Source organism: Doryrhamphus excisus, chromosome 5 (assembly GCF_030265055.1).
Source record: "Doryrhamphus excisus isolate RoL2022-K1 chromosome 5, RoL_Dexc_1.0, whole genome shotgun sequence".
In the NCBI taxonomy this organism is placed as follows: domain Eukaryota; kingdom Metazoa; phylum Chordata; class Actinopteri; order Syngnathiformes; family Syngnathidae; genus Doryrhamphus; species Doryrhamphus excisus.
The window spans coordinates 21,696,074-21,718,576 of NC_080470.1; the positions used below are offsets into that span (position 1 = coordinate 21,696,074).

A 22,503-nucleotide genomic window follows, 5' to 3' on the forward strand; every position below is an offset into this window, starting at 1 on the left:
AGAGCTGTAGAAAAGAGGTTAAAAGCCAACAATCCCACTGAAACCACCATGTCCTCGTTGCCAATTTACATCATACCATGCCGCCATGAAAAAAGGAGCTAAACTGACCACTGGCTGAAATCCAGGAAGCCTCTGAAGCGCCAGCGGAACGGCATTCTAATCCTCTCCTGAATGTGTTGCAAATTTTGAAGCTTTATTCCAATTGGTTCTGCTTAATTCGTGCTGATTCATGCTGCATACCTCTTCTGTCAAAACATGTGACACTAGCGTCTATTTCAGAACACTTTGGACTTTCACTACTTCCTGGTTCGGCACACTAAACATCATGGGAACCGGAATTCCTTTTTTTAGCATAAACATTTATTTAATTTGTGGGGAAAAAATTACATCATGCTTTTGAAAAATGTTATGAGAATAAAAGCTCTGACTATTATGAGGAAAAATAAGTCATTTTAGTGGCATGGAGTTTAAATATCAAAGACAAAATACATTTATTTTTTAATTTCTTAATGTGGGGAAAAAATTACAATATTATGGGCATGAAGTCATAATATGAAGAGAAGTTCTGAAGACTAAGAAGATTTGGAACAAAAAAACAACAAAAATGGGGGAAAAGGTGAAGTTTTTTCACCTATAACAAAGCAGGGATGCAGTTTTTTTCGAGATACTGAACATATTCACAAAATGGCAAAGTGGCATCCTTTCCTTTTTCACTATGTGGCCCTCGCTGCAAAAGGTTTAGACACCTCCGCTGTAAAGGGCATGCCCAGACAAGAATGTTTTTTTCTCTTTTGAGGTTCAAAACGACAGCCATTAAGATACAAAGCAGTGGGACCTCTGCCAGCTAACCGCCAACGTTGTTTGAGGGTGGGGGTGGGGGGGGGGGGTGCTGATGACAATGAAGTCATCAGCGCCGATAATGCTGGCATATGAGCAGTTACAACATTGGTAGTGTTGTGCTGTCTACTCAGTCAAATCTTTGAAGTTAATGTCCGATGGGCAAACATGTCATATTCAATCGTCGTGTCTGTACCTGTGTTTGTGCGACAGGTGGAGGAGGCCAGCAAGGCGGCGGCTGTGGGCCTGCAGGCAGGAGATGAGCTGGTCAACATTAATGAGATTCCCCTGAGCGGCTTCAGGCAGGAGGCCATCTGCCTGGTGAAAGGCTCCCACAAGACACTCAGTCTGATGGTGAAAAGGTAAGGTGGCTCCTCGTCCCCGCCTCACCCTCACTTAGCCAAGGGGGTCGCCGTGGCAACATCTCCCAACAAAGCCAGCCGGCGGCGGCGGCGGCGCTCCCTGGCAGCTGTTAGCATGTCGATTAGCCCGCACGCTGTGGGATTTCCAGCTTGTCACTGTGGAGTTTCTGAGTGAGCTGGATGGTCCTGTTCGGTCGGGTCGGTTAACACGAGGTCGCATGACACAGATTCCCAGGAAGGCAGGTTGTAGGTGACCTCATGCACGCAGCTTCATGCAAGTTTATGCAAATATTTCTCAACAATCTGAGCCTTGATGGACAATAAAGGTCTTGGCTCATCATATGAGTCATTCACTCTTTGGCATTCATTGTCTTTCTGTCTTTTATGCCAGTGTTTCTCAAATAGTGAGGCAGGCATGAGAGCCAGGCAGGACTTAGAATTTTAGTGCAGACCTTCTGCCAACATTCTCCATTATGTTGCATTTCCCTAGTTTCAGTTTGAGGTCAGTCTGTACACGACAGATAAATCTGGGGGACACTGGTCGCATCATTTGCCCATTGCTGTCTGCTTTTCTTTCCCTTTTGTATATCATAGCACTATGATATACAAGAAGCTCTATATAGGCTTTTTACCCATATCTGTTACAGTGGAACTTACTTTAGCACAGGGGTCTCAAACTCAATTTACCTGGGGGCCACTGGAGCTAGGGTCTGGGCAAGGCTGGGCCGCATCAGGTTTTCCAAAAAAAAAAAAAAACGCGTTTATTAAAAACAGAAAAATATACAAACTTTTTCAGTGCTTTGGTTCCGATTTTCTACAATAAAAGCTCTGATAAAACATTCCACTGTTCTCAAATATCTTAATTTTTATTTTTCTACACAAAATAAGATGAAAAATAAATAAACAAATCAACAATAAAGAAAATCAATCAATCAGTAATAAATAAATATAATAATAATAAAACGGCAAATAATAAAAACTTAAGAAACCACATATAGTTGGTGGGTAGACAAATTATTTTTTTCAGATTAAAATGAACAAAGCATTATTAGAGCCCTGTAGACATGACAAAACAAGACTATAGTCACATTTATACTTTTTTTTATTTACAACATATTGCGCAACTGCAGGGTCTTGAGACACATGCTAACTCGCAAACTAGAGCGCTAGCGACCTAAAACGGTAGCCTTCAAGTTATTTGCTTTAAACTTAAATAGCCAAAAACTTACCACTTCCACACGTATAGGGAGGATAACTATTAACAGTTATTTAACCTTTAACATGAACATTAATCAAACGTAATAATTTTTTTCTGGGTACATGATACCATACAGTATACATATCAAACTTGCACAGGCCGCACTAACATTAAACTTTCATATCAAGGAGGGGGCCTCAAACTAGTGTCCTGCGGGCCGCATGTTTGAGACCCCTGCTATAGAATGTAAATCCATTTAGCTCATTCCAGATCCCTATAAATATGATCCTGGCCAGATTGATGTAACTTCAACTTTTTATAACATTGTGTTCCTCGGGAGATTTCAGTGAGGGATCATATTGAACAGAAAGTTGTCAGAACCTGCTCCCGTCTGCAGGTGCGGCCTCTGTGTAAACAGCAAATGGGCGGAGCCTGTGTTAGCACATAGGAGTCTACACTGAGATTGCTGGCGTAACAGCGTCATCCAGGGAGAAGAGGAATGACAACAAAAGGCGAGGATTACAAAAAACAAAAAGGTGCGGTTTGCATTTCGGCATCTGTGCAGCATGCCTCAACAAAGCATCAGACCAGTTTAAAGCGAGCTGCTGCATACAAGCAAAGCTTATTAGTAAGGCATATACAATCATTTCAAATATTTCTCCCTATAAAACATCCACCAAAATTATGAGCAAATAATTTTATTACAACGGAATTAAAAATTACAAAATTTTGAGAACATTTTTTTTTTACTCCAACTGTGTCATACAAACACTTACAAAACCAAGACATAATTAGTTTTTGAGGAAAACCGCGCTGTCTGAAAAATGAGGCAATTTTGATGAAAATTTAATTATGCCAAAATGGGGGTGTAAGAATACAGAGGCAAAATTTGGGGAAATTATTTTTTGCAACAACCTGAGTCATACAAAAACTGAGGCTGACGGAGGCAGAGGCACAATTTTGGTGACATTTTCTGACAAAATGTGGTCATACAAAAACAAAGGCAAAAAATGTTGCCAACAATATTGACAAAAATTGTTTTGTATATTATATATATTATATATTATATATATATATATATATATATATATATATATGTATATATATATATATATATATATTGTGTGTGTGTGTGTATATATATACGTATATATATATTTATTTATTTATTACTGATTGATTGATTTTCTTTTCTTGATTTGTTTATTCATTCATGAATGAATAAACTGATTGATTGATTTTCTTTGTTCTTGATTTGTTGATTTGTTTATTCATGAATGAATGAATAAACAAATCAAGAATAAAGAAAATCAATCAATCAGTAATAAATAAATATAATAATAACAATAATAAAACGGCAAATAATAAAAACTTAAGAAACCACATATAGTTGGTGGGTAGACAAATTATTTTTTTCAGATTAAAATGAACAAAGCATTATTAGAGCCCTGTAGACATGACAAAACACGACTATAGTCACATTTGTACTCTTTATTTACAACATATTGCGCAACTGCAGGGTCTTGAGACACATGCTAACTCGCAAACTAGAGAGCTAGCGACCTAAACGGTAGCCTTCAAGTTATTTCCTTTAAACTTAAATAGCCAAAAACTTACCACTTCCACACGGATAGGGAGGATAACTATTAACAGTTATTTAACCTTTAACATGAACATTAATCAAATGTAATATTTTTTTCTGGGTACATGATACCATACAGCATCCATATCAAACTTGCACGGGCCGCACTAACATTAAACTTTCATATCAAGGCGGGGGCTTCAAACTAGTGTCCTGCGGGCCACATTTGGTGTTTGAGACCCCTGATATAGAGCCAATGCACACAGACACATGCAGAGTGAACCCTCTTGTCATCCAGCCGGTGTGGCAGAGAGAGACTAACAGATGGCGCAGACATGCATACAATTATACTGCAATTTATTGCAGGCTCATAATTACCATAATGAATTGTTCGATATCCATTATTGTGACAGGCCTAACTATATGACAAAGCTGAGATACCGAAACACAGCAGCTGCAGCAGCAGCAGCTCCGATATGTAGCCTGTGTTGCTTTACAAAATGACAAACTTGCATCCTTTAATTTTTCAAGATGTGGACCTCACATAAAAAACGTTTGAACACCCCAGCATAAAAAGCAAATAGTTCTGCAGGATTGGATCAGAAGTGAAAACATGTCTCCCTGTTGTTTTCTAATTCATCACCTGTCTGAGATAAACATGTCAGTGTTGCAGCCCAGCCCCCATCCCCTCCCAATAAAAGTATAGCCGACACAGGCGTGAAGTTAACACCATCAGATCATTTACAGCTGGTCATCTGTGTTGTGTTGCTGCTTTGTTTTTCCATGATGTCTTGAGTGTTTATCTCCTCACTTCAGTGGCTTTTACTGTCCTGCTAGCCAGACCCCCGTAGTCTGGACTCCCTCCCTGGGGGGTAGTTGTTTCCACGTTATCCAGTCCAGTCAGGGAATCATTAAAGCAACATCTCTAAGAGTAGCGCCTGGAGCGGTTGGTTCCCCCTGCTGGCATTTCCACTGAAATACAGTTGACACTCCCATCTCATCCTCCTCTAATGGTGACGTCGTCTGGTGCTCATGTTTTCTTCCCTCTCTTACAACCAAATAGCAGTTCTTACTCAGCCGATCAAAGCTCAGCAGCCCCAATGAAAGGGTGGCGAAACAGGATTTTGCAGTAGAAATGCCGAAAGAATGTCTCGGCAATCCAGTTCTACCTGGAAAAGCTTACCGGACACACATACATGTACTGCTCTTAGTTTGTTCTTAATAAGCCGCATGCAGCATGTTTGGAATTCCCCCTCTTAAGTAGATTGAGATCTTAAAATTGTTTGCTTCACAGCTGAGGACATTCCAGCGACGAGCTGGCAACCCCTCGGTCCGCCGTCGGTTCAGCAGAGTTGGCGCAAATCGGAAGGAAACGGTTGTTTTTTGATTTTTTGGGAGGGGGGGTAAGCATGTGCTTGTCCAGGATGGTGAACGTGATTAAGGTTAGTCAAACAGGTAATTGTATTATTTTTCACTAACATAGACAATGGGCTTTTTACCAACCAATCATAAAGACAACAGTGAAATCTTGGTTGGTGGTGGAGCGTTTTTATATACACATCACATATTTCATATATTGCACATATCGCCGGCTTAGTTGAGCAGTGTTTCTTCTTGTAAACGTAAACACTCCATTGAAATCTCCTAAGCTTTGTTTGTTGGCCATCAAGAGGATCTACATTCGCATAGCTTATGCTAGCTTTGGTAGCATAAATATATATATATATATGTGTGTGTGTGTGTGTATACAGGGCTCTACATTAAAAACAAAAAAGACTTGCCCATGGGGAATCCTTAAGGTGAGAACTACTTGCCCGAACTTGCCCCATGTAAAATGAAAAGACTGCCATGATATCATCTAATTTACTACATACTACCTTACACATCGTAGTCGTAGTAAGCAGTGATATTTATAAGTTGTGCACCACAATGAAACATTATTGAATAGACACATTTGTGTACTAGTAAAGTGTTTTTAATCCAGAAAAAAAATGCTCAATGGTCAAACAATAATTTGTGAAGCAAAGGTGAGAAAAATACACAGAGAAATGGAAGCGCTAGATTTTGTAGCTTGTGCAAAATCAGCACTTGGTATTGGATCTAATCGGTGGTGTTTCATTGTGACCACTTCAAATTGTCACGGCAATGTGATTCACTCACCTGTGCCATCATAAAATACTTGTTTAGGAGGCACTGTTTCATCACTTTTTGCTGTTTTCCCTCAGAAGTTGTTGAAGAATTTTCGTAGTCAAACGATCGCTGATTGGTTGATCGCGAACAAGAACGGGTGTGGGTAAAACGCGGACTGTGGACTACGGACCGCGGTCTAAATAAACTATTCTGATTGGTCCATTTCAAGATTTGCAAGGATTGGTTTGCAAATTACCACCGGAATTACACAGTCCGTGTTTTACCAACACCCAACAAGAACCACTTTTTTAAAAAAAACTCTTGGCAGTATGGCATGCCAAAGTACACTTGCCCGACGGGAATATCACTGATTGGATTTACTTGCCCGAATTTTGTTTTAACTTGCCCCGGGCCATCGGTACATCGTTATTGTCGAGCCCTGGTATATATTTCATACAGTAAACCTCGGATATATCGGACTCGGATATATCGGAAATTCGCTCACAACAGACAGATAAAAAAGAACCAATTTTTCTGTAATGCATTTCCAATAAAAATTTATTGCATATATCAGATTTTTTATAACGGATTTCGCCTATTTCGGACAAAATCTCCAGTGCCGTTCCAATGCATTTCCATTAAATTTCCCTCACATATATCGGATGGCCGCATCGTGGCGCTCCGATTCGCTGAATCGTGACAGGCCGCTATACGACTTCATTTGCAGCATTTGCAGCGTTGCCTGCGCGTCCAGGTACATTGGAAACATAGTCAAGGAAGTGCCTTTTTATAACGGATAAAATCCGATTTACGCATATACCGGATATAAATCCGATATATGCGTAAAACGGACATTTTCCGGTATACGCATATAACGGATTGCGCTTATATCGGACAAAACCAGTGGGAACAATTGAATCCGATATATCCGAGGTTTATTGTATATACATAATATCTACTCTATATCAGGGGTATATAACCAACATAAATGGAACAATCAGCAGTCATTTTCAAAATATAATATATAGCATATAGTATATATATATATACAGCTATATAACTTCTTAGCATAAAATATCACAGTGGTCCTTGCATCCCTTCGTTTGTGATTATTCTGGCTCTGGGTGGAAAGTTTGGACACCCCTGGTGTAGGTTATTTTCTGGGACAGGTGTTGATGTCTAACATTTTGGGGTGTTTTTCCCCTGCATTCTCCTCTTTCTTAGCTACACATGAAGTAACCTGAGTTGTAATAACAGGTGTTGACAGGGATGACATTAGGACTGTCAACTCCCTCCAGATGAGAGCGTTCCAGGTGTTTGTAGGCCAGGGTCAGCACGTACAGCCCGTCGCTTGACGGTTAGCATGCTGCGCAGCCCAGGAATGTGCGCTGGCCTTGACACGGCACTCACGGTTCACCGCTCATGCATCAAAACACGACTGCCTTGAATGTCTGCGCTGCTGCTAGGTCCCCCAGGCGGGGACCCACTCACCTGTGTGTGCAGCCACAGCATGTCTGGGTGATAATTGGATTTACATAATTTCCCGTGGGAAACATTGTTGTGTTCCAGTGTTCGAAGGATTTGTTCCTGTTTCCATGTGGACAGGCCTTGTAGGCACCGACAGCTTCACATAAAATCAAACAGTATCGTGTTTCGATACCTACAGTAAACGCAACTCTCCATGGAGTGTCATGGCACCGCTCCTAACGACATTCAATTCACAAGAGAAGACGACAAAGCCAGAGGGACGGGACAATGTTTACACCTACAAGGAGATAAAGTCAACCTACACAAGCTGAAATAAGTCAACAAGTATATGGCTACAATAAAAGTATACCTGTTTAAGAAACATTAGAATGTTCTGGAAGAAGACACATTGATATGACACAAGACCAGGACACATTCTGGTATGTAGAAATGTATCAAACAGCTGTATTTAACAGCACATATTTATCTTTGTATTCCCAAATAAATGCAAATAGAGTGATAATCATACGTATTTAGTAAGTGGCTGATGTTGAAGCTCCAAGTTAGACATAAATAGTGTCCTAATGAAACACTGCTTTCTACAATAGTGAGAAATGAAAGGATGCACCTTTGCCTACCTTTTGATATTTTGTCTAGCAACACATGAAGATATGCTAATTATAGGTTATCACATGGTTTGTCTGGTATCAGGCCCAGTATCATGCCCCCGCGTGCCAGTATCAGATACTGACACTTGGGGGCATGATCTTATTATCACATACTATTTAATCATGAGCTTATTATCACGTACTATTTAATCAAAAGACCATTTTGTTTCCAGAAAATTTTCAGTTTATTACATGTATTATATCTAAACAGTGTAAACACAATAATTGCAAAAATATTTCAACAATAATATTTTATCAACAGTCTTATCTTATCAATGTCTGACATCCGAAGTTCCAACCGCTGACATGTTGACAGAGCACAGACGGCAGCAAAACAAACGCAGTGTGTTCACGCTCGTGCGCTGTTCTCTGATTGGTTGTTTCACGGGCACGATACCAGAGCAGCGCGCTCTGAGTGGACAGCTACGGGGGCTGATACTGGACATGGTTAAACTCTATATTTTATCAGTATCACTGCCCTGGGCTTTGACACAGTATCATTTTGGCCTTTTCCCGTATCTATCATGGGCGGTTTCTAGGGTACAGGGCCAATTAATACTGTAGTATGTGATAAGTAGGTATACCGAGTATATTTCAAGAAAAAACTACATCTCAGCTTTGTCATATCAGTGAAAAAGCATATTATTAGTATAAACGTTGGTCTGTTTTTTTTTTTACCAAAAAATATTTCTCCTGACACATGAAATACTCAACTTGCTTCACACTGCATTACCCACGAAGCTTTGCACACACTAGGTAACAATCCAGCAATTCTTAAAGGGGACATATGCTTTCTCCTCTGACCTCTAAAGTTTCAGATAATGAGTTTTGCTCATTTTGAAGTAAGCTATGAAAGTTTGGTATAACTCTGAACGCTTGGTTTAACTGTGAGAAGTCACTGGCTGTTTAGGGTTAGGGTTATCCCAGCTGTCTTTGGGCGAGAGACGGGGTGCACCCTGGACTGGTGGCCAGCCAATCACAGGGCACATATAGACAAACAACCATTCACACTCACATTCATACCTATGGACAATTTGGAGTCGCCAATTAACCTAGCATGTTTTTGGAATGTGGGAGAAAACCGGAGTACCCGGAGAAAACCCACGCATGCACGGGGAGACTGTGCAAACTCCACACAGAAGATATCGAACGATTTGATACAGATACACGCATTCTCCGAGCAGACTGTGTGCGCTACGGAGGTCAGGAGAACACGCTGGGGGAGCTACATGGTGTGGCCCAGCAAGGTGCACTGTATTTAGGTATGCACTACAACTACTCTCTGGGGGTCACTAAGCACCGCTTAGCCACTCCGCTTCCTCTATGCTATAATGCTACACAGACAAGTGCTTATGCTCCATAACTTATACAAAATAAACAGTTAGGAGACTGAAACTGTTACTGCTTGCTCTTCTGACTCGTCCACACCACCAAGTAACATTGGAAAGGCGTAGGGCTTAAGCAAGTTTGTGGGCTAGTCCAGCTGCATAGTGGCCCATGTTCACTAAACAGTCCAGTGTGAAATGCCATTGACAGATTAAAATGCATTTCTTTAGCTGGTAGGGAATCAGGAACTCCAACCACTTGTACGTGATGGTGGCGTATTTAGGAATCGGAAACAAATGAGGTGTTCCCTTTCGAGGCATTGCTAGCAAGTAAACAGCGCAGCATTGCTTGGGGGAAAGCGGGGGGGAAGCAGAGCTTGGGGGAGGGCAGAGAGTTTATATATAAGGAAGTCCGCCCCTCTGTGATGTCACAAAAGGACATTTTTACCACGCCTTTTGAAAGCAAGCCTTTTGAGCCATCCCAAACTTCTTTCAGGGCTCACTTCCAGATGCAAAAACCTCATTATCTGAAACTTTGGCATGGTTTTACACCGTGAACCCCCACATCTTTATATTGTGAGAGGACATTTTCTATCATTTCCTGATAGCTTCACTGAAAAAACAAGCTAGTATTTATTTATTTTTTTAAATCTGTGTATGTGTGTGGACCCGCCCCGTTGCAAAGCTCATTACCCTCGATCAACCTGTTGCCATAGCAAAGGGAGAAATGCACATCCGCCTCACAACAGGGGAGACGCGAAAAGAAGAGTCCGGCATTTCTTCCCCCTCATTAGCATATTAGCTGCTTTGGACCAATGAAACAAGGCGGGGTGGGGGTCTGGTCCTGACAATAGCCCCCCTTTTCCTCCTCTGTGCACTCTTCCACCTCCTTAAAAAAAAAAAAAACTCTCCTTAATCCCAAAGGAAGTCTCCCCTTCTCTTGCAAAGTCATTTGGCCAGCGCAACTTGGCTCCAGTGGTCACACGTTGAGGATTTTGGATTCTGGGTGTGTTTGTAAGCGGTGGACTTGATCTACGATGCTCATCGGTCCTCGTGGATGTGTCGTTTCCTCGGAACGTGGTGGCGGCCGCGCCACTTTGTGAGCCAAGGTGCTGCCGTTTTCACGTACGTGCCTTTTTAGGGATAACTTTTGGGGTGTCGGTTTGTGTCCTCCTGCCACATGGTTGGTGAGTCTAAACTTTTGGTCTTTGTCCTCCCATCCACCTGCAGCTACGTTGTCTTGAAACATATCGTGTTTATGACCCCAATAGTTGATTGTCTCCCAGTGTCCATTTAGGTTAAGCCACGATCAACCGGACTTAGCAAAATGAATGTATTTATTATGAGGGGGAAGGGCTTATATCTGTGAATATTAACACATTGGGCATCATTAGGGAATTTATTTTACGCAGGTCTTTACCGACAGTTTCTCTCCCTGCCCCCCTTGCGAGCCTCAACTGATTGACTTCCCTAGCATATCTGTGCCAGCCCAGCTGTAGCCCTGACGATAGGCCTAATAAAAACCACCTTCATTTGCATACCAATAGGCAGCGCCATGTGTGGCTGCCCGTGAGCGCCCCAGAAACGACAACCCGGAGGAGGGCGGAGCTCCATGTTGCTGTTTTTGTCTCCTTAAACGGGCTTTTAACTCTTAATCTACATTGACGTTTCTTTGTCGAGTCCTCCAACCCAGATGATGAAATCATTTACTGGGTCGTCGCAACGCTTTTTTTGGGAATGAGGGGACTTGTTTTTGCCGTTGGATTGTTGAAGGCCTTTTGACGAGGGCAGGACCTCCTGACCTCATGGCTCTCCGATGAGAGAAAAAGCTTTGTCCCAAATTCTTGACCGTCACAAAATTTCACCTCTTGCCCTCCCTCTAAAAAAACCAAAACAAAAACTAGCCACCCCCACGTCTTGATACGGATGCTAAATGAGCTGAGAAGAGTCATCTGGCCTATATCCAGCTAAAAAGCTGCCTCTGCAATTTAGAGGACGTATTAAAGCATGGCTGTCCACATTCAAAAGATATCATTTAACCAGAAAACTAAAGAACAGCAGCAAAAATAGGAAAATATGCCATTTATTTACTTATTTTAAGTCAAAATGTTAAGAGAAAAATTGAATGAGCTAAAGTGATAATATTCTGAAAAACAAACAAGATAACAAAGTTGTACTCACTGGAAAATTCCTTTGGAGAAAAGATTATAATATTACAAGAATAAAGTCAAAATGTTATGGGAATAAAGTCCAAATTGCCAGGAACAGAAAAACAGAGATCAAAACCAAAAGTGGGGTTTGTTCGTAGTTAGGAAGTAGTTGGGCGTGTGACCAATCTCAGCGGAGTGGGTGTGCCCGGAGGCGGGCTGTAGGTGGAATAAATTAAAACAGACCGTTTTGGCGGGAAGCATAAATCCAAGGAAATACAGCTGGAATAGGTGCAGATTCAGGAAGATCTAGAAGGTTTTTTTTATGCGTGTTATTGTGTATAGCTGCTCTATAGGAGTCCACAACTCAATACACAGGGTTGAAAAATGAGCATAATAGAGTTTTAAGAGTTTATTCACATAGAATTGTATTTTTTGTCCAATTCCATCTCATAATTATGACTTTATTCCCATATTTTGACTTTATTTTCAGAACCTTTTCTGTAACCTAATTTGCCAAAAATGACTTTATTCCTTTTGTTTGTTTTTTGTTATATAGTCATATATATTATATATATAATATGACTATATTCTAGTCATATAATTATTAAATAATATATTATTTAATATTAATAATATGATATATTATTTCATAATAATATTATTAAATATGTTATTTAATATTAATGATATGATATATTGTTTCATAATTATTAAATAATATATTATTTAATATTAATATGATTTATTATTTAATAATTATTTCATAATTTATTATTCCTACAATTATGTAAAATTTTCCAAAAATGATAACTGTGTTGTGTTTCTCATATTACTTTTTAAAAATAACATTTTTCTTTAAGATTTCAACTGTGTTGTTAAAAAAAATATTTTTCCCCCGTAACATTTCGAGTTTATTCTTGTAAAATTGTAAACTTTTTTTCTTATTAGAATACGACTTTTTTCTCTTTAATATTTTGACTTTTGATTTTATTTTTCTGCTGTTTTTACAATTTCTGCTGTAGTGTATGATATGTAATTTCCCAAATATTTCAACTTCCTTTAAATTTCTCATAATATTATGACTTATCCATTTTATTACATTACCTATATTATTGGTGAATCCATGTAGCCAATTTTTACTGCTCATCCGAGGCTTTATTTTCCAGTTTGTGAAATGGGTCAAATTGCATCTCAAAAAAAGTCTTAATAAGTCCACCCTGATTATTTTCTGAGGGAGAAAATAGCCTGGGTTTTTGTACATTTCAGTTGTCGTCAAACCTTGCGAAGCGATGTAACCACAGATATAGTTTTTATCACAAGCATCCTTCATATCACGTTTTGTAAAGGCAGGGATTCCACATGAGAATAACTACTTCCTGTTAAAGGTTGTCACTGTTTGCGCTGGTGGACGGGATACAAAGGCAGACAAACAACTCCCATCTCTTAAGCTCCATGACACCCACCACCCCCCACCCCTCCAAAGCTCCCACACTGGGCTCGTGTTCCCCTGCGGACCATATGGCCTGGTCTCCACGTCTTGCTCAGAGTAAAAAGCATGTCCCTTCAACATACCATCATGGTATTAATGTCAAGCCAGCAGAGGGAGCTGTAACACACTACATTTGTACTTATTTACCATATTATGTCCATGCAGCGCCCACATGAGCAGGAAAAAGCACCATTGTTGCCCATGTCTTAGTTTGTGTGTGTGTTCCTTCCATTGCTGCCCAGGAATGTGAACATGGTGGATACTGTAGCGCACAAAATGCCCTCAGAGAATGACGTGCATGTGGCCAGAAGCTTCCTTACCAAGATTTTGCGAAGTTCCATGAGGTACGGTTAGTTCTGTGGAACCATTGTAGTCGCTAACCCTCATTTCTCATGGTAGCCACCCACTACTCCCCCATCTCCTTTGTGTGTGTGTGGACTCCCCCGCCCCGGGCCTGTAACCACATTCATCATATGATCATCTGCCATTTGTAAGAATATGTATCTGCACTGTCCCTTCCATAGCAACATGTCAACCAGGGGTGTCCAAACCTTTTTCCTGCAGAGACCAGATGGGGGGAAATGAAAGGATGCACTTTTGTAGACATGCTAAGAAGTCATACAGTATACTGTATATATTTCAGCATATACAGTAGGTGAAGAAGCCAATTATTTCTACCAATTCATTATTTTTCCCCCTCATTTTTGCTGCTGTTTTTCACATTTCCCTATATTTCAACTTTCTTCTTCACTCTTATAAAGTGTTATGAATTTATTCCCATAATAGCATAACTTTTTTCCCCATTTTCCAAAAATTACAGCTTTATTTTGTTCCGACTTTTAAAAAAATAAACATTTTTTTTTAATATTTAAAATGTATGCTAATAAATGACATTATTTGTTCCTCATAATAACATGAGATTGTTCTCATAGTATTAAGATTTATTTTGTTAGAATGACTTTTGTTAATAACTTGACTTTAGCTTTTCATGTTTTGGGGTTAGGGTTAGGGTTAGGTTAGATTCAACGTTTTTTTGTCTTTTTTCATATTTCACCTTTATGCTACTAAAATGACATTGTTTTTCATCCTAATGTTACATTATTCTTATGAAACCTTCCCGTTTATATTTTGCAGATTTTTCGTCTTTTGCATTTTTTTTTTTTTAGTTTTCTAATGAAATTATATTAGTAGAATGTGCCATGGGCCAATCAAAAACATCAGACTACCCCAGAGAGCAGTTGTGGCTACAGAAGTAGATTCACGTCATTGTGAGGTGCTTTGGGTACCTTGAAAAATGCTATCAAATCAAATCCATTATTATTATTTGTATTATTGTAGTTTGAAAAAAAGCTGTGGTCCACACTTTGGACACCCCTGACATAAAGCCTTCCTTGCTCAGCATGTGGATTATTATTAGTTTCATTTGTCATGTACAGTAGAGCACGCATGAAGTTGTCAATCATGTCTTGTACTGACCTCTGTTGTGGTTGTTAACCTTTTTCCCTGACACGCATATTGTATTGATATTGTGCTTTCACACGGCAACACGGTACGCCGGTGACGTACTGGCTGGTGAGGCATGGACTTATCACAAGATGAAGACGAAAATTATTCACTTTGGTTAAAAACATGTTTTCAAATACTTCTTAGTCACTTTTTTTTTACTAAGTGAAAAGTATCTGTAGTCTTACCTTGTATTTGTAAGCATGATGAGGTTTCCAAACCTGTTTCTAGCCAGGCCCACAGAGTGAAAAAAGAAAGGATGTGACTCTTACATTTTGGAGTAGATATGCTAAGAAGTTATATATATTTCAAGAAAACCTGCAAGTACGGTTGGGTGATATTATCAATATAGCGATATAGATTCTTCCAAGGATAATAAAATGCCACAGCACATATACAGTGTAAGATGTATGAAAGGCTGTCACCATGAAGAGAACGAACATTTGATGTTGAAGTATTTACCGCTCAATTGTGCACAAAATCCATTATAAACACTGAACAATCCCTGAATCTCCTCTTACAGAAAGAAGCTAGCAGGGGTTAGCTTAGTTTAGCACACTTGCGTGGTTGTGTGTGTGTGACTCAGGCTTCATGAGTATATTTTCACCACGTTGTGTTTTACGCAGCTATCGGCTTATCCTCATGAGGGTCGCCGGGATGCTGGAGCCTATCGTAGCTGTCTTCGGACGAGAGGCGGGATGCACCCCGGACCAGGGCACATATAGACAAACAACCATTCACACTCACATTCATATCTATGGACAATTTGGAGTCGCTAATTAACCTAGCATGTTTTTGGAATGTGGAAGGAAACCGGAGTACCCGGAGAAAACCCACGCATGCACTGGGAGAACATGCAAACTCCACACAGAGATGGCCGAAGGTGGAATTGAACTTGGGTCTCCTAGCTGTGAGACCTGCATGCTAACCACTTGACAGACCATGCAGCCCTATTTACAGTCAAAAACATTATTAGTTCATAATTATTTCTTAAGTTCATTGATCCATTTTAAAATAAGTAAAATTAATAAAATAAAATAAATAAATACAAAATAGCCATGTGATTGGCTGGCGATCAGTCCGGGATGTACCCCGCCTCTCACCCAAAGACAGCTGGGATAGGCTCCAGCACCCCCGCGACCCTCGTGAGGATAAGCGATAGAAAATGAATGAATGAACAATACAAAATAATAATAATAACAATAAAAGCTACTTAAATTATATTAAGAAAGCAGGAAGTGAACAAATGTAACAGTTACTGATTGTAAAAGTACCAGATGGAGGGGTAGGATTTAATAAGCTTTGCTTCTTCCTACTCCTTTTGGACATGTGGAACTGTGAACTGATTATGGGATGCACTCAATTGTAATCTGATGCATGTTCAAGTGAAATAAAACCATTACCATTTAATAAATGTAGTTAGAATCTATAGGAGTCCACAATTCAATACAAAGGGGCAAAATGAGAATAATAGGGCCCCTTTTAAGAGCTGATGTACAGCAATTTCCATGGTTTTCTTGATAATACAAAATCACTTAAGTTCTTATAACAATCGCATCGTGTTGCCAAAAAATCTAACTTATAACCAAATAAAGGTACCTTTAGTTGTACCAGGCATTTTTTTCCATGAATGTGTATATAACTTTTTAGCATGTCTACAAATGATCAAAGTGGCCAAGTCGCATCCTTTCTTTTGTCATTATGTGTCTAGACAACCCTGGGACTCGGATAGAATTAAGTCAAGAGCAGACAATCCACAAATATTCAATATTTATTCATTCATTCACCAGGTTATGCAAGGGGCAGGGCATGCCCCGGATTGGTTGCCAGCCAATATGAACAAATTTGCAAATTTGATCAATATTTGTTCTTTCATTTTGCATCAAGTGTCTGCCTCCCCTGACCGCACCTCGCTGCATTATGCCGAAGTCAGATAAGTAAACAGGAGCAGCTACAAACTACTGTCACACAGCAACAACTGCTTGCAACGGGAAAGGGAGCAGGAAGGAAGAGGATGGAGGAATAGCCTTTCATGCTGGCGATGTTCCACCACCACCTCACAATGTGGAGAAGTCCCAAGTCAACTTTGTTGACCCCCTTTGTGTGTCGGTGCCATTCACACAGAACACACAACCCAGCCCTAAAAAAGCAAATACAATGCCGACCTTTACAGTACAGTATATTGATTGTCAATGTCATTGTGAAATTATACGGAATGCTATTGTTTAGCAGACACATAATTCCCCAACTACTTTGCTGTAGTTTATTATTCTGCTGCATGGTACCGTCTTAGCACGACCCGGCTCCACAAGCTTACAATTCAAAAAGCAGGTGCTACAACAGGGTTTCTAATGTTCAGCCCGGGGGGGACATTTGCAGCTGCAGCTATTTTTTTTATTGACTTGTGGACAAGAAAAACAAAAAAAAGTACAAATATGCAGTGATTTTATAATAATAAAATAATAATATGAGGAAAAATTGAATTTCAGTGACATTTAATAGTTGAAATATTAAAGAAAAAGTTGTAGTATTATGAGAAACAAAATGACCGAAGTTGTCATTTTTGGGAAATTAGCTTGGGGGAAAAAGTATAATATCAGGGAAATAAAGTCAAAATAAAAAATATAAAATAAGAAAATATAAATATATAAAGAAGAAAATATATATAAATATAAATATAATAATATAATATATATATAATATAATAATATAATATAATAATACATAACAATAATAATAAAATAATAATAAATGTAAAATAATAATAATAAAATAAAAAATATATAATGAAATAAAAATATAAAAAATATTTTTTCTCAAAAAAATAAGTTGAAATACTTGGAAAATATATTATTTTTTTAAGTAAAAGCATCCCTGGAAAAACCAGCACACATTTTATGAGGTTGAGGTAATAATATTATGAGGAAAAAAATAATTTCAGTGGCATTTAATAGTTGAAATATTAAAGAAAAAGTTGTAGTATTATGAGAATCAAATGGAAGTTGTCATTTTTGGGAAATTAGCTTGGGGGAAAAAGTTATATCAGGGAAATTAAGTCAAAATAAAAATATAAAATAAGAAAATATAAACATATAAAGAAGAAAATATAATAAATAATACATAACAATAATAATAAAATAATAATAAATGTAAAATAATAAATAATAAAATAAAAAATATATAATGAAATAAAAATATAAAAAAATATTTCTCTCAAAAAAATAAGTTGAATACTTGGAAAATATATATTTTTTTAAGTAAAAGCATCCCTGGAAAATACAGCACACATTTTATGAGGTTGAGGTAAAAATATTAGGAGAAAAAATTGATTGAGTTGAAATATTAAAGAAAAAATGTTGGGTTATTTATATCATAATATTGTAAACAACAAAGAAATTTATGAATGAGTGTAACCATGCAGTGAAAGCGATATTAGATGCTACAGAGTATACCATTTGCCCCCTACATGTGAAAAGCTTCCCCAGTGGCGTTGCTGTGATTGTTAGCATCTGCTTTTGTTGCCGTCCCACGAGTGTCTTGGTCTCTAACCCGCTCTGCATTCTGCTTTTCTCCCCTCCCCGTCCAGACGCAATGAACCCATAAGCAGGCCTCACTCTTGGCATTCCACCAAGTTCAACGAGAGCCAGTTGGAATCGGCCAAGACACAGTCGTCTCCACCCGTGGCGGTGTGGCATGCCACGTACGATGCGAGGTAACGCCAAACTGTTTGCTTCATGTACACATTGTAATTATTCTCAAAAGATGTTTTCTCACACATATAAAACACAGAACAATGCGTATCATTGCTTAGGGGACTCTAACCGTCACAGCTTCTCTCCACGAGAGACTGGTGTGTAAAAATGGATTTCCATTGGCACTTTAAAAGCAAATGCAAAGCCAAAAGCGCTACCCTACGCCACTAAGAAAAGCAGCAAGTCTCTGCAGAATATTCCAGTAGGCTACTGTAGCTCATAAAAGTGACATTTCAGCAAGCATTTTAGCATCGCTTCTTGTTGGGGCTGTCCAAAGTGTGGCCCACGGGGACATTTTTGGGATGCACTTTCTAAAACATGGAAAAACCAGCATCCATTTCACAAGAATAAAGTCAAAATATTAAATTAAGAGGACACAAAAAACATCTAACTTTAAAAGTCATATATTTCCAAGAGTAATGCAATGAGTACTATGATGAAGAAAAATAACACAATTTTAGTAGAATAAAGTTTAAATATTAAAAAAGAGACATTTTATCAAAATATGATGTACAAACAACAAAGGAATTTAGGATATGGAAAAAGTTATAAATGTTATGAGAGTCGAAATAATATCAAAATATTATGGGAATAAAGTGAATAAATAGGTACAAGAAGAAAGTTGAAATGGTTGATTGAAGTAGTAATTTTATGTGAATACAGTAAAATATTAATGAAAATATTATTAATATTCGTATTAAAATATATATTTTATGAGAATAAACATTATGTAATATGCGGGAAAAACAAAGTGACTTTAGTAGCATAGAGAAATATTACAGGAAATATATGTTGTTTTTTAAAGTTGGAATGACAAAAAAGTCTAAATATTAACAAAATAAGTTGTATTCTAACAAGGAAAAAAATTACAGTTTTGTGAGAATAAATTTGTAATATTATGACAAAATATTAAGTCACTTTAGTAGCAAAACTATTTAAGAAAAAAAAAATCTTTTTAGATTGTAATGTTGTGGAAAAAAAACAACGTTGTGGAAAAAGTTATGTTAAGAGAATAAAGTCTAAATATTCTGGAAATAAAATCATTTTTACAAGAAGAAACTTTCTAATAGTTTGGAAAATGGGGAAAAAATGGGAAAAAGAAATAGTCAAAAACAGTAAGAGAAAAGTTGTATTCTAAGAAGAACTAATTTTTAGGAGAATAAACCTGTAATATTATGACAAAATATTAAGTCACTTTAGTAGCAAAACTATTAAAGAAAAAAAAAATCTTTTTAGATTGTAATGTTGTGGGGAAAAAACAACGTTGTGGAAAAAGTTATGTTAAAAGAATGAAGTCTAAATATTCTGCGAATAAAATCATATTTACAAGAAGAAACTTTCTAACAGTTGGAAAATGGAAAAAAAAATGGAAAAAAGAAATAGTCAAAAACAGTAAGAGAAAAGTTGTATTCTAACAAGAACTAATTTTTAGGAGAATAATGTTAAAGGGAATAAAGTCAAAATACTATGGGGATAAATTCATAATATTCTGGCAAGACATTTATAGATTAAGATTACGTGAAGGAAAAAGTTGAAATACTTAGAAATGTTTTTAAAAAATAGCAAACAAGTGGGAAAAGAGCAAAACGTGAAGTTTATATTAATAATAGGCTTTTTCACCCACTGTACAGTTTATGACAAAGCTCAGATGCAGTTTTTTCTTGAAATATATATATATATATATATATATATAAAAGTATATCTACATGTGTTTTTCTTTACAAAATATCATGATGAATTTATGTGTGAATGTGCTTTATTTTATTCTGTCTGGTTGTCCTTTCACTTTTAAACCCCAGCTCGTCGTCAAACGATCTCTCCTCGGGTTGGGAGCAAACAAACCTCTGCAGGGTTTCGGACCAGTTCAGCTCCCTCGGCAGCATGGACAGCCTAGAACACGTCCCCCATCCATACCCGGCCAGTCAGCTGTCTGCCAAGTCCAACAATAGTATGGAGCATCTCGGAGGAGGCAAGCGAGACTCGGCTTACAGCTCCTTCTCCACCAGCTCCGGCACGCCAGACTTTACGCTTTCAAAAAGCAACGCCACCTCCACTGAGAACGTGCTGTATAAGGTCAGCCAGTGGGATGCAGGGGGGAGGCACAGCAACAGCAGGAACAGCCAAAGTGTGATGGACGGAGTCAAACAGGAGGACAGGCCCGTCTACTCAGTAGGCTGCGACGGACCCCAAACTGACGACCAGGCCGGCTGTTGCCATTCCGCATCTGGTAGAATGAGTTACGGACCGGTGTGGCACGTTCCGGAGAAAAAAAAGACCGCCTCCCCTTCACCTCCTCCACCAGCGCCCCCCGCCCGAAGTGACAGCTTTGCGGCCACCAAAGAACGAGGTCTTAGTGCTGCTCATCTAGAAGCACCCAGTTCTTGTGTCCAGGGGAAATCCTGCTCTGAAGATCGTGTTGGTCAGAACCTTTCCCCGAAAAACGACAGGGGTGGTTTTTACTGTCCGAGCCAGTTCAGCTCAAACAAGCAGCACTCGCTCTCCAGCAGCGATGTCAGGCAAGGTCAATCCAGCCATCACAGACACCACAGCGACAAAAGCACTTTTCCTTCACAAGCGTGGGCTACCACCACTCCAAAGAACATCAGTGGCTACTTCTCTAGCATGCAGGAGCTCTCCACAAACGGTTCTACAAACCAGAATCCTGACCCCAACTTTGACAACGGTGGACACAGCCGCTACTACTGTGTTGGTGCATCTGGGAAACCAGAAGAAAGGAAATGTTCTACCAGCTTGGACTCAACCCAGACAGGAAATGAGCAGGATCCGGTTAGCCCAAAAACGGTCACCAAAGCCAAGTATCAAGTTTCCCCACAGCAGCAGTACTCCTCCAAAGGCAGAGAAAGTAACGGCTACAGCAAGCACCATGTTACCGCTATTGTGGAGACCACGCCCCCAAAAGTCGCCGCTGAGGACACCAGGAGCCATCGAGGACCAAACAACGGACATTCCGAACAACGGCGATCTCTTCCTCTGCAGCACAGAGAATTTACCCAAGATGTGAGACACCACGGCAACATCAACCCTCAGACCACCCCCATGCTCCACTCCTTGTCCGTGGACACCAAAGGAGACTCGGAGGAGACGCTGGAGTCCAAGCAGCTCATGCGCAGCGACCGATTTGCCACCACCTTAAAGAGCGAGATCCAAATGAGAAGAGCCAAGTTGCAGAAGAGCAAGAGTGCGGCGACTCTTCCTGGTGATACTGAAGACAATCAGGATGTGTGGAAGTCCAACAAGATCTCGGGCCCCGCTCTGGCAGTTAGCCCCTTCACAGACACCTACAAGGATAATCTAAAGGAAGCACAGGCTCGAGTGCTTAAGGCCACTTCCTTCAGGAGGAAAGATCTTGAACCCGTGTTGGTGGAGCACCCTTCAGCTGAAGCCATTCCCAATTATCCATCCTCAGCCGTGGCAAGAAAGGATCTCACTGCTCTTTCCATAGTTTCGGAGACCACAGCCAGCAAATCTGGCGCTCCGGGTGCTCCGGTCATGCGCATTGGTGGCCGAAAGCGCTTTCAAGCAGAAAAAAAGGTTAGATCTTTCTCTGAACCTGACAAAATCCATGAGGTTGGAGTAAAAGAAGAAGAAACTGCAAGCTCTTCACAGGACCAACAGAAACTGGTGAAAGAAAATGGGAAATCCAGTCACCAATCTTCAGTGGAGAACCCCAGTGATTCCACCGGCCCGGCACACATGCCGAAAGAGATTGGGGACAGAGATGACCCTCATGGAGGTCCGTACTCCACCACTTTCGCCGAGTATGAGGCCAGATGGAACGTCCAGAAGAAACCCCCAGAGACCAGAGCCTCTGGACGATTCCGGTCAGCTGACAACATCTTGGATCCCAAATCGGAGGAGAGAGTGAAGTCGGCGTGTTTTCACGAGCGGTCCAGGTCTTCACCGTCGGCTGACATCTATGGGCAGGTGAGTTCCTCGTCAGTCTGGCAGAACAAACATAAAAGGTAGCGTGTGGGAGGAGTAATCCATGTTGGTTCTTCTGGACACACCCTGGTTTTTAA

The 22,503-nt window shown here is 39.5% G+C and overlaps 1 protein-coding gene across 6 annotated transcripts in view; it reads left to right on the forward strand.

The window, feature by feature from the left end:
* The window catches only part of shroom2a (shroom family member 2a), a 47,716-nt gene that overhangs the window by 15,868 nt on the left and 9,345 nt on the right, over positions 1-22,503 (forward strand). For 2 of the 6 annotated variants that reach the window (XM_058073663.1, XM_058073667.1), the window contains 4 exons: positions 1,051-1,199; positions 13,451-13,552; positions 18,298-18,423; positions 20,263-22,408. In XM_058073663.1, the coding sequence (XP_057929646.1) occupies positions 1,051-1,199; positions 13,451-13,552; positions 18,298-18,423; positions 20,263-22,408 (2,523 nt within the window). Of the gene's footprint in view, positions 1-1,050; positions 1,200-3,897; positions 5,422-9,953; positions 10,757-13,450; positions 13,553-18,297; positions 18,424-20,262; positions 22,409-22,503 lie in introns of those variants that run through there. The other 4 variants (XM_058073668.1, XM_058073666.1, XM_058073664.1 and 1 more) reach the window with 4 other exon arrangements.